Below are 13516 nucleotides of genomic sequence, written 5' to 3' on the forward strand. Positions count from 1 at the left end.
CCCTGCTGTTACTTTTTCGGGGTATTGGATACTGTGTTTATTTAGGATCTTAGAGATAGCTCATGTTATGGATCTACAAATTTCTTTCCTTCCTTCCTTCCTTCCTTCCTTCCTTCCTTCCTTCCTTCCTTCCTTCCTTCCTTCCTTCCTTCCTCTTTACCTTCCATCTTAGAATTAATCTTGGATATTGATTCCAAGGCAGAAGAGTGGTAAGGGCTAGGCAATGGGGGTGAAGTGACTTGCCCAGGGTCACACAGCAAGAAAGTAACTGAGGCCATATTTGCACCCAGAATCTCCCATTTCAGGCCTGGTGCTCTATCCACTGAGCCACCTAGTTGCCCATAACCTATAGGTTTTCAGAATTCCCCAAAGGGTCTGATCTAGAACAAGTCTGAACAGTATTCTCCTAGGCCTGAACTCTGAGTTCTTGAACAAGGTTAAGGAATAAGAGGCCTGTGGGCTTGCCCATTTTGGAGTTCCAGCAGAGATTGCTGCTGGGTTCAGCCATCTGAAAAGCCCTGCTGGTTCAGAGTGACAGAAATATAGGCTTCTCTTTGGTCTAGGATTCCTGCCTTGGTTATTTTTCTGAAGGCTTTGGAATGGGCTAAGAAGCTAGAACTGAGACCCTGCTCTACTGCCTGTTTCTGAGCTTGTTCCAGATCAGTACCCGGTTTGGGCCTATAACCATACCTTGCCCTGGAATGATCTCTTATCCTTGGCACAGATCCTGTTCCTCCTCAGTGCTTCCTGGATCTGTGACCTGGAACTGAGGAGTGTGCAGCAGAGCTGCTAGTTGACACTTGTTCTAATATCCTGCAAGAATGCTTTGGTGTGGGTCTGAGACTTCATCTAAGCCTGGTTGCTCAGCCTAGATCCTCATCTAGTCTCTGGGTGCTGAAACATGCTATGTGATGCTCTCCATCCCCAGCATCCATTAACCTCTCTGTATATCTCCCTCTAGTAACCTGGGCCAGAAAAATGACTCAGTGTCTTTTTCTTGGATTTCCCAATCAGTATTCAGTTGGGTGCATTTTCTAGATTTGTTTGGAGGAATAGGTGGGTGACCTTGCTGTATCTCTTCCTGCTACTCTATCATCTAAGTTCCTCCCTACAAATCCTGTTTATTTACTTATTTATTTTGACTATCAAATAACCTCCTTGTTCTCTGAGCCTTGTGATCTGTGTGCTTGTAAGTGGTACAGTGATGATACACTGGGTGCTTTCAGGATGTAAAGTTCTTAAATTGTCTGAGTAGGGGCAATAAGCTAAAGAACTGAGCAGTCCCCTCACTTTTACCTGTGTCTTTTAAGTTGCATAAGAACCTCTGGGATCCCCTCCTGGATCCTCCATGGAAGGAGGGTATGTATGTACAACTGCCCACCTCCCCAGCCTCCAGCCACCCCTCCCAGTCTCCTCCTCTCTGGACAGTTTATCCAGATTGTTCCTTTTTAAGAGGTCACTCCACCCTGCCCTTCTGGGGTACCCGAGTATTAGGAGGAGCTCCAGATTATAATCTTCTTGCCTCAGTTAAAGACCCTTTATAATTACTTCTCTAATGGTTTTGTTTTATTCAGCTTAACACAAGGGGGATTTCCCCCTTGCCTGAGATCTGGGACTCTCACTTTATTGAGCAGTTACCTCAATCCCAATGGGAAAGCTCCATCATTCTGTTTTGTCAAGTATATATTCTCATGTGTAAACTTTCTCTGATTTCTGTCTTGCTATTGATGTGGATCAATCATTTCCTGTTTACTGTATGTGTGCATTGTCGAATTGGGATTTGGTGAGAAGGAAGTCAAGCTTTGGATATAAAACTTGAGGGTCTCCTTTTCCCATGGATCCTTGAACCTAAAAATGGCCTCTCTTAGACTAATAAAAATATATTGGGGCAGCTGGGGTAGCTCAGTGGATTGAGAGCCAGGCCTAGAGAGAGGAGGTCCTAGTTTCAAATCTGGCCTCAGACACTTCCCAGCTCTGTGACCCTGGGCAAGTCACTTGACCCCCATTGCCTACCCTTACCAATCTTCCACCTATAAAGTCAATACACAGAAGTTAAGGGTTTAAAATAAAAAAATAAAAAAATATATATTAAACCCTTACCTTCCATCTGAGAAGCCACACTAAGTATTAGTTCCAAGGCAGAAGAGCAATTAAGTCCCCTTTGGAGATGAGCTGGGGGAAGAAGACCGTAGAGAAGTCTATTCTGCTTCTTCTAAGAGGCAATCCACACATAACATCCTAGACTACAGATGGAAATAAAGTGATTTGTCCCAGATCACACAGATAGGAAGTAACTGAGAAAGATTTCAAACCCATGTTTCCCTGGCCCTCGGCCTAAGCACTCATTCACACCACGCTACCTCTATAAAAACCAGCTATTATTATTATTATTAAACTCTTACTTTCTATCTTAGCATCAATTCCAAGACTGAAGAGCAGCAAGAGCTAGGCATTTGGGGTTAAGTGACTTGCTCTTAGTCACACAGCTAGGACGTGTCTGAACTCTTTCTGACTCCAGGCTTGGAGCTCTATCTATTGTGCTACTTAGAAGCTATTATTGTTAAGGGTATATGTAGTATACTTAAAGAATCCTAGAAAACCAACTAAAAGGCTAGTAGAAATAATTAACAACTTCAGTAAAGTTGCAGGGTACAAAATAAACCCACATAAATCATCAGCATTTCTATATATTTCCAACAAAACTCAGCAGCAGGAGTTAGGAAAAGAAACTCCATTTAAAATGATTCTAGACAATATAAAATATTTAGGAATCTATCTACCAAGATAAACACAGGAATTATATGATAACAATTACAAAACACTTGTCACACAATTAAAGCTGGATCTAAATAATTGGAAAAACATTAATTGCTCATTGGTAGGATGAGATAATATAATAAAAATGACAATTCTACCCAAATTAATTTACTTATTCAGTGCCATACCTATCAAACTACCAAAAAACTTTTTTTATAGAATTAGAAAAAAATTATAATAAAGTATTCATCTGGAAGAACAAAAGGTCAAGAATATCAAGGGAAATAATGGGAGAAAATGTGAAGGATGGGGGCCTCAAAGTAACAGATCTTAAACTGTACTATAAAGCAATGGTCATCAAAACAATACAGTACTAGCTAAGAGCCAGAAGTGTGGATCAATGGAATAGACTAGGGGTAAATGACTTCAGCAAATTAGTGTTCGATAAACCCAAAGATCCCAGCTTTTGGGATAAGAATTCAGTATTTGACAAAAACTGCTGGTAAAATTGGAAAACAGAACGGGAAAAATCAGGTCTAGATCAACATCTCACACCCTATACCAAGATAAATTAAAAATGAGTAAATGACTTAAATATAGGGAATGAAATCATTAATAAATTAGGTGAATATAGAATAGTATAATTGTCAGATATGTGGGAAAGGAAGGAATTTAAGACCAAGCAAGAGATAGATAACATTACAAAATGTGAAATGATTTTGATTACATCAAATTAAAAAGGTTTTGTACAAACAAAGGCAATGTAACCAAAATTAGGAGGAAAGCAACAAACTGGGAAAAAAAATCTATAACAAAATTCTTGACAAAGGTTTAATTTCCCAAATATATAGGGAACTAATTCAAATCTACAAAAAAATCAAGCCATTCTCCAATCGACAAATGGTCAAGAGATACGAATAAGCAGTTCTCAGATGAAGAAATCAAAACCATCAATAATTACATGAAAAAGTGTTCTAACTCCCTCCTGAATAGAGAAATGCAAATCAAAACAATTCTGAGGTACCACCTTACACCTAGCAGATTGACTAATATGGCAGCAAAGGAAAGTAATATATGTTGGAGGGGATGTTGCAAAATTGGGACACTAATGCATTACTGGTGGATTTGTGAATTAATCCAACCATTCTGGAGAGCAATCTGGAAATATGCACAAAGGACTTTAAATTTACCCTTTGATCTAGCCATACCACTGTTGGGTTTGTACCCCAAAGGGATAATAAGGAAAAATACTTGTACAAAAATATTCAGGGGGCAACTGGGTAGTTCAGTGGATTGAGAGCCAGGCCTAGAGATGGGAGGTCCTAGGTTCAAATCTGGCCTCAGACACTTCCCAGCTGTGTGACCCTGGGCAATTCACTTGACCCCCATTACCTAGCCCTTACCACTCTTCTGCCTTGGAGGCAATACATAGTATTGACTCCAAGACCAAAGGTAAGACTTTAAAAAAATTATTCATAATTGTGCTCTTTGTGGTGGTAAAAAGTTGGAAAATAAGGGGGTGTTCCTCGATTGGGGAATGGCTGAACAAATTGTGGTATCTGATGGTGATGGAATACTATTGTACTAAAAAGAATAATGAACTGGAGGAATTCCATGTGAACTAGAAAGACCTCCAAGAATTGATGCAGAGTGAAAATAGCAGAACCAGGAGAATGTTGTACACAGAGATGGATACATTGTAGCACAATCAATGTAACTGACTTTGCTACCAGCAGCATGCAATGACCCAGGACAGTCCTGAGGGACTTGTGAGAAAGAAGCTCTCCACTTCCAGAGAAAGAACTGTGGGAGCAGAAATACAGAAGGAAAACATGATCATGTGGTTCTATGGGTACATGATTGGGGATTTTGGCTTTAAATGATCATTTATTGCAAATATGAATAATATGTAAATAAATTTTGAACAATGATACATGTATAACTCAGTGGAATTGCTTGCCAGCTCTCAGAAGGGGGAGGGAAAAAGGGGTGGGAAAAATCATGAGTCATGTAACCATGGGAAAAAATTCTAAATAAATATATAAATTATAAAAAAAAAATTTAAGGGTATGTGTATACCTTACTTGCTGGAGAATTTACACTAAATTCAGCCCACTCACTGGGCATTCTTAGCCCTGCGCTCTATCATCTTGAGGAGCTGGATTAGAATATTAGACTCTTCCACCCTGACAAGTCACATCAGTTCTTCTCTCTTTCCCTCAATCTTCTTCTCCATAAAATGAAGAGGGTGGACTGACTGACCTCTAAAATATCTTCTAGCTCTAAATCTTCAGTGAGTTTCCTCCCTGTGTTCCTACACCGTTAAAATCACAGTCTGCAAGACAACAACAACAGAAAACCAAAGCACTGACATGAATCAATTAACCAACACATTATTAAGCATCTGGGACCCTAAAGACAAAAGTAGGAATAGTCTTCGCTTTTACCACCATTAATGAGATTGCAATAGGGAAATGTGAGTTGAGCTTCAGCGTGGGATGCTTTCTAACATTTGCTAGCATATTGGTGATGATGATGATGATGGATAATGGTAACATATTTCTGTTGCTTTAAGTCTTCAAAGAGGAAATATTTGTTCCCTCAAAGAGAAAACGTGTGACCTCAGCCATTAATGAGAGTGCATTGCCTTTGGGCCAGGAGCTGCCTCTGCCTTTGTCTGAGCAGCTCCTCGGGATTCTCAATGCTGCATTTTCTGATCTTTCTTACACTAAAGGCATGGCTAATACTGAACAGAATGGAATGCCCCCTGCATTTTGCAGAGAAAGACACTGAGGCTCGGAGAACCTAAGGATGTTCAACTAATAAGCAGCGGAGGCAGTTCTAGAACCTGGGTTGCTCTTGACTGTAGGACCGATTCCATGGCGGGGACTGCTGGGGAAGACGTTAGCTCCCAGGCTAATTCCCTCTCTTTTTGCCATGTTGGTACGTACTTAAGAAACTTCAATGGCTCCCTATTGCTGCCAGAAAAACAAACAAACAAGCAAACAAACAACCCCCCCAAGATTTCCTCTGTTTGACTGTGACCAGAGCACGTTACCCGGGTAGTCCTTGAACTAGGGGAGCCTGGCGCCCTGAAGGTGCTCTCCTTGATGAAGTGGAAGTCTAACAGGACAACTCGAGCTTGGTGCGCCACCTGGTGGCTTGTTCAGATAGTGCACCCCCAGGAGCTATTTCTCCAGTAAGGAAAAGCAAATCCAGTTGTATATTGTCCTACATCTACAAACACGAGTTCCTTACAAGATGGAGAGGGTTACCAAGAGGGGGAATCAGGAGAGGCTTCCTGTAGAAGCAGGCGCCTGAGCTGTGCATTACAGGAAGAATGTGCTTCTAAGAGGCAGAGGAGAGGAGGAAATGCGTTGCAGGAATGGGGGCACAGCCTGTGCAAAGTCTCAGAGGCAGGAGATTGCATGTCCTGTACTAGGGGAAAAGACAGTTCTTCTGGCTATATTATTGGGTACAAGTGCCAGCTCCAAGCTTGGGGCCAAAGTTGCTTTCTTGGTGTCGTCTTGTCAAGATTGTCAAAGGTCTGGTGCCTCGGACTTTAGGAGCTGGTTCTTTATTGCTCTGCATTTTCTCGAGGTTGGATTTGTTCTGTGTTGGGGATAACCTGGAACAACCAATGTATCTCTGGAACATTTCAAGCCTCTGTGTGGGAGAAAAACAGTATTCTCAGACATTAACAGGGTTATTTAGACTTGTAAGATCATACAAGGAAGGTGGGATTTGAACCCAGGTCCTCTGGCTCCAAATCCAGGGCTTTTTCCATTATACTACCCTTCTTCCTATGCCAGGGAATAGAACAGCCAGACTTTTAATCAAGCCATATCAGGTCAGCCCTGCTCTTACCTTCATCTGGATGCTTCTCACAGTCCTTCCCTTTGCTCTAATGTCTCCTTTTGGGATTAATTTGATAGTCAGCTGTGTCACCAGGGGCCATTATTATGGCTTGGAACACCGTGAATGAGCCAGGAAGGGGCCCATGGGAAATCTTGCCTACTCTGTGGCCTCTGATTCGTCCCACCGGAGGGTCTCTCCCAACAGTCCTTTCCAGATTGATTTACCTCTTATGGTGATTAGATGTTTGGCCATGGGGTGAAGAAGGCTTTTTTTTTTTTTCTTTCCCGTCAGAGCATGGTACAATGGGAAGACCACTGGCTCTTACCTTTGGTGATCATGACTTGGATGATGGGAAGCTACATGGTTCGGTGGATAGAGCTCTGGGTTTGGAGTTGGGATGACCTAAATTCAAATCCTATCTTAGACACTTATCAGTTGTGAAAAACCTGAACGAGTCATTTTACTCTGTTTGCCTCAATTTCCTCGTCTGTCAAATGGGCTAGAGAAGGAAATGGCAAAGCAGGCCAGTATCTTTCCCAAAAAAACTCCAAATGGGGTCATGAAGAGTCAGGCATGACTGAAATGATTGAATAACAACCGTATGATGATGGGAACGTTGCTTAACCTCCTTTGGCCTCAGTTTCCTCATCTGTAAAATAAACAGACTTTTGTCTTCCCTCCCAGTTCTAGATTTAGTACTCCATGAACTCTGCCTTAGAGCCAATATACAGTATTGATTCTAAGAGGGAAGGGAAGGGTTTAAAAAAAATGATTCCATGAACTCATGAAAAGTGTATGCTACATTTTGAAGAGTTTGGACTTTGAACTGGAAGAAGGCATTCTCACCCTTAGGTCATGATATAAAAAAAGAGACAGCCTATGCTGTGGACAATCATTGGACTAGGAGTCAGAAGGCCTGGGTTCGAGGCTCTTCCCTGCCACTCATGAGTATTTGGCCCCCAAACACTGGGAACCCTCATGGTGAAGGACCTGCAGTACCTGCTGCTGCCAAGACCCCAGGAACACTGTTAGAATTTCAGGTTGGGCGCCATATTGAGCCCTGGCCCCATCTGATGTGGGAAGGCAACATTCCCCTGAATTGGAGCCAGTCAATACTCAACCTTGGGCCTCTCTTACTCCTGGGGTTAAACTTTAATCAAGAGAGTAACTGGATTGAACTTTATTCTGATCCAACACGGTTTTTCAGTAACTACTTAGACTAATGTGAAACAGGACTTCTTATGTTTGCCATTAAATCCAGCCTCTTATCGCCAGCCGGGGAGCTCGTGTCATTGGGGAGATTTTATTGGCTGAGGAAATTAGTGAAGTCTCTGAGGTACCTGCTGCAGGGAATGAGCAGCAGGCAAGCTCTTCTCTGGGGGATTCTGGATGCTTCTTGGCACCTCAAGTGCCTGCCTGACATCAAGGAAGAAATTGGCCACTCGCTGGCCCACCCTGGTCTTCCGAGTGGGCATCAGTCTGTAGGTGGGGAGAGAATGAGTTGTTAGCCGTGTCGCTAAGCTCTCCGGTTGTGAGCGTGTGGATGGTGATCTTCCTGCGCTGCTGATCTCCATCCATCGGTGCCCACATCTCAGACCCCATGGCCTTCGCTGAGCTCTTAGACCAAGTCGGTGGCTTTGGGAGATTTCAGATCCTTCAGAATTTGGCCCTTTTTATTCCTTTAGTAATATTAGCAGCTTACCACTTGGTGGAAAATTTTGCCGCTGCTGTTCCTGACCATCGCTGCCGGGTTCACATCCTGGATAATACCACCTTCCCTGTCAACACCACCGGTGTCTCTCCCAGCCTCAGTACCCTTCAGAGAGTCTACATTCCTTTGGGTCCAGACCAGAGGCCAGAAACTTGTCGTAGGTTCCTCCACCCACAGTGGCAGCTTTTACATTTGAATGAGACAGACCTGAATGCAAGTCAGCTAGACACTGAGCCCTGCCTGGATGGCTGGGTGTACGATCAGGGCCTTTTTGCTTCTACCATTGTGACTGAGGTAAGAGGCTTCTTCTACTGCTGCTGCATTCTGTTGTTTTTGGATCAAAGAAATATGGTTGAATATTTTAAAAGTCATATGTGTATAGTTTTACTTATTTATAGTTTATATTTTTATATATTATATATTTTTAAATATCCTTATGTAGCCCTCAGGATCACTTCTATGTGCTCCAGATAACCTTCCTCAGGTTCTAGGTTCACTGAGTATTCATATTTACTAAAAATATAATAGCTTATGAGCCCCCACCAGTGTGTTTGTTTTTACTAGTCAGCTTCATGGCACACTTAGTTCAAAACAAAGATATTTCAATAAATAACTCAGTGAGAAAAAAAACCCTAAACCTGAAGTCTATTCTGCTGAAGTAGACACAGCATAAGTAGACATGCCTAGGGAATATTCATAGAGGACATAGATGGCCAAGGAATTACATGAAGAGCACACATGCCATAATAATAACAAGAATAACTAACATTTATATAGCAACGTAAGGCATGTAGGGTGCTATATTTGTTCCTGCACATATATACATATGTAAATCTTATTCAATCCCATATTATCTATCTATTTAACAACCTTGTCTTATTTGAAACACACAACAACCCTGTGATATGGCTGCTCCATTTTATACAGAGTCTGAGAATTGAGTCTGAAAAAAGTTAGGTAATATATCCAGATTCACACAATAAATGTCTGAGGCAAGATTCCAGCCCAGGTCACATAAGACCAGGGTTCAGCTATTTATGGAGGGACACACTTAAGGGAGCACTCATGGCCAGGGAACATGCAGAGAAAATCACAGGAAAATATGGGAGGCTCAGCTTTCATCTCTTTCAGGCCTTTCCTACACCCAGTCATCAAACTATGGGAAAAATCCTTAAAGGTTTTCTTCTAATAAGGAAATGAGTCTATTGGTTCTTAGTCTTAACTCTGTGTGACTCCTCTCTTCTGATGGAGAACTTTGCCTCTAGGATCTAAGCACCTTCCAAATACAGAATAATCAGCTAGTTAAGTAGCTACCACAGACTTTGAATCTGTTTTGAATCTTATTTCCATTTACTCACCAAAAGCAATGCCTCTGTTCTGATCTTCTGTCTTACGGTTCGACAATTCCCTTTACTGTCTACTGAACCCTTTATGGCGATGGTTTCCAAACTCTATGTAGTGATATTCCCCTTCTTTAAAAAAATTGTCACCCAGTTTTCTCTGCCCCCTCCTTTTTTATAAAATGACATGTAGATAATTTTGTTACTGTTTATTTTATTTTAAAAATACAGAATGAATGATAATTCTATGACAAACAAATCTGACACACACAATCATATAATCTAACATCTACAGATGTTTATTGAAAATATGCTTTACAACTTTTATCTTATTTTTATTTTTAATTTATACAAAAAATAGGAACAATAATATTCCTTTTTTTGGTACAGTGAGCTTTTTTTCTCTTCAATTTTTAAAATTATATACTTAGTAACTACCACCAACAAAACACATTTAAATAAACAAATGCATAAAAAATTATGTCCCAATCCCACCCTTACCAATCTTCCACCTATGAGACAATACACCAAAGTACAAGGGTTTAAAAAAAAAAAAAAGAAAAAAAAATTATGTCCCAAACTACAAACTCCACATTGTTTACAACTTATTTAAAATATGTAACTTCTATATGTGTACTAATATAAACATCCTCTGCTTTTGAGTTCCCTTTGGATTTGTTTTAGTTGGATACTTTTTTCTCTTGCTTTTATGGTTGTTATTTTTTAAAAATGTAATCATAGTATATATTATTCTTATTCTCTTTTATTCACTTTCATCTCTTTGTATTTTTTCATATTTCCAACATTTGTCATTTCTAATAACATAATATACTCTATTACATTCAGATATCACAATCTATTTAGCCATTTCTCCCAATCATTGCATTTGTGTTATTTCCAGTTATTTGGTCATTACAAACAAAGCTTCCATGAATGTTTTCGTTCATTCACAACTTTTTACCTTCTCAATAATGCCTTGAGGTCAAATCCTTGTAATGGGACCCCTAGGTCAAAGAGCATGAACAGCTTTACAACTCTTAATGCATATTTCCATTTTATTTTCTAAAAAACAAGTCACAGCTGCTCTAACAATGTAATATTAAGCCTGTTTCTACAAGTTCCTATTAGCATTTAATTTGATCTACTTAACCCTTTTGGTTCTCAGTTAATATACATCACTAGAGCCATATTTAATTAGATTGGTCCTTAGGCAGCAGACACAGTCTATTGCCAGGACTATACTCTTTCCTAAATCAAATCTTTCTAGCTTCATCATAACTAGTAGAACTTTTGTTCCAATGCCACAACCTTTCAAGAATGCAGGAAGTAAGACTTTTGAAGAATATTTATGCTCTCTAAACCATAATTGTCCCACCAGAAACTATGTCATGCAGATGTATGGGGGCTTTCCAGATATTTATCATATTTAACTTTATCTAAGGTCCCATTTATCTCCTTAACTTCTTTCTTATTTTTTTTTTTGGTTAAATTTATCTAGTTCTGAGAGGGAAAAATTAAAGTCAGTCACTATTATTATTTTGTTATCTATTTCTATATGTATCTCATTTCATTTTTCCTTTAAAATTCTGAATGCTATAACTCTTGGTGCAGACAGGTTCAATACTGATAATGCTTCATTATCTATAAGTACCTCCCAACATAATATAGTAACTCTGTTCATCCCTTCCAATTATATCCATTTTAGCCTCAACTCTGTCAGAGATCATGACTACTACCTGTGCCTTCTCTGGATCAGTTGAGGGATAGTATATTCTGCTCCAGCTCCTTACCTTCACTCTATGTGTGTCTCTTATTTTCAATGTGTTTCTTGTAAACAACACATTGTTAGATCCTTGCTTTTGATCTTTTCTGCTGTCTGTTTTCCTTCCATGGGTGAATTCATCCCATTTATACTCAGTGTCATAGTTACTAGCTGTGCCTTTTTTTTTTTAAAGTGGTAAAGGCTAGATAATTGAGGTTAACTGACTGGTCCATAGATACACATCTATGTATCTGAGGCCAGATTTGAACCTAGGACTTCCCATTTCCAGGCCTGGCTCTCTATCTGCTGAGTCACCTAGGTGCTCCCCAATAATATTCTTAATATTAATACTAAATTAATTAACCCAACCAGGAAAGCCTGGGATTCTCATCAAGTAATCAAAATTAATCAGGAACCTACTAGCTTCCAGGTAGAGCGCTAGTCACTTAGGAAAACCAATGTAAAAATGAGATAGCCCTTGATATTATGGGGCTTCCATTCTCATTCAGAGATTTAGGCAGGGAAACTCCTAGTTTGACTGCAAGGCATCACTCACTCTCACAGAGGTGGGATGGCTGGCTGGGCTGGACTAGAGACACAGCACTGACATCTCATGGACTTTTCAGTCTCATTAGTACTGTCCTAGCTCAGGAGTTGAAAAAAAGTGGGTGCATTTATAAGGCAATTAGATTTGAGAATTTCCAGTAATTTTGACCTTTGCTTCTTGACTCCTCTGCTGGCTCCCCCTACCAATAATAAAATAACAGTAACAATGGCTACCATTTATATAGCACCTACCCTATGCAAGGCACTCAAAGGCTTTATAAGTATCTTATTTAATCCTCATTTGACCCTGGGAGGTAAATGCTATTATTATCCCCATTTTACAGATGAGGAAACTGAGGCAAAAAGATGTCAAGTGACTTGCCCAGGTCATACAGCTAGTTAAGTGTCAGAGACTGGATTTCAACTCAAGTCTTCTTGCCTCCAGGTTCAGCATTTTATCCATTGAACCACTTAGCTGCCCTGTAGTTTGGAAAACTGCTTTATAGGGATCCTGAGCCTTCGAGGTCATTTGGTAGCAAACAACAACAAAAGCCCACAAGAGCTGTAAGAGCCCAAATTGCCTCCCCCCCCCACCCAGTTCCCCTGGCTCCCCCGTGCAACTGAAGGGAGGAGAGAAGAGACTATTGGTGGTCAATCCTTTTTTTCAGTCATAGCTGACTCTTTGTGATCCCATTCGGGTTTTTCTTGGCAGAGATACAGAGAGCTGGTGGTTCACCATTTCCTTCTCTCATTTTACATATGATAAAACAGAGGCAGACAGAGCGAAGTGACTTGCCCAGGGTCATATAGCTAGTAAATGTCAGATTTGAACTCAGATTTCCCTGATTCCAAGCCCATTGTTCTGTTCACTGTGCTACCAGTTGCCCTTAGAGAGGAGACTAGGACCCAAAAACTCATGGCCAGATGCTCTCAGGCGACAATTTCTATCCCAATTTTTATTTTTCCCCAAATTCCTGCTGTTAGTATGTATAAATAGATTGCCAACAGCTGCTCTGTGTTTAAATATAGGGAAAATTTAAATGCAAGGAAGCTCTTGAGAGGTAGTGAGGTGTCTTGATTGGTCATGAGCTTGGATTCAGGAAGACTTGTGTTCAAATCCTGCCTCTAATACTTACTAGCTGGGTGACTGAGGCCAATTCTCTTTATCATTTATCATTTTGGACAGCTCTTTTAACAACATTAACATGACATTGGAGACCCACTTTCCTCATCAGCAAAACAAATAATAGTTCTCAGACTAAGGGGTTAGTCCCCTGCCTAAGTGGTAGGCATAATGGAAATTTCATTTCAGTTTCCAGCTCCAGTCCATAGCTAGGTTCTCCGATCTGAGGGTCCTGGAGGAAACAATCCTTGGGGAATTGGGGACAGTCAGCTTGGGAACATGAGAAACAGCTTATTTGGGAAAATGGCATGATTGCCTCTTGTTTCTTCCTTCCTTCCTTCCTTCCTTCCTTCCTTCCTTCCTTCCTTCCTTCCTTCCTTCCTTCCTTCCTTCCTTCCTTCCTTCCTTCCTTTCTTTCT

At 40.5% G+C, this 13516-nt stretch overlaps 1 protein-coding gene across 1 annotated transcript in view; it reads left to right on the forward strand.

The window, feature by feature from the left end:
* Nucleotides 1-7935: 7935 nt before the first annotated feature.
* The window catches only part of SLC22A12 (solute carrier family 22 member 12), a 76746-nt gene continuing 71165 nt past the window's right edge, over nucleotides 7936-13516 (forward strand). Inside the window, exon 1 of the mRNA XM_044680548.1 lies at nucleotides 7936-8620. Coding sequence (XP_044536483.1) covers nucleotides 8216-8620 — 405 coding nt within the window. The 5' untranslated portion in view covers nucleotides 7936-8215. The remainder of the gene's footprint in view (nucleotides 8621-13516) is intronic.

The sequence above is a fragment of the Gracilinanus agilis genome, chromosome 6 (genome assembly GCF_016433145.1).
Source record: "Gracilinanus agilis isolate LMUSP501 chromosome 6, AgileGrace, whole genome shotgun sequence".
Taxonomy (NCBI): domain Eukaryota; kingdom Metazoa; phylum Chordata; class Mammalia; order Didelphimorphia; family Didelphidae; genus Gracilinanus; species Gracilinanus agilis.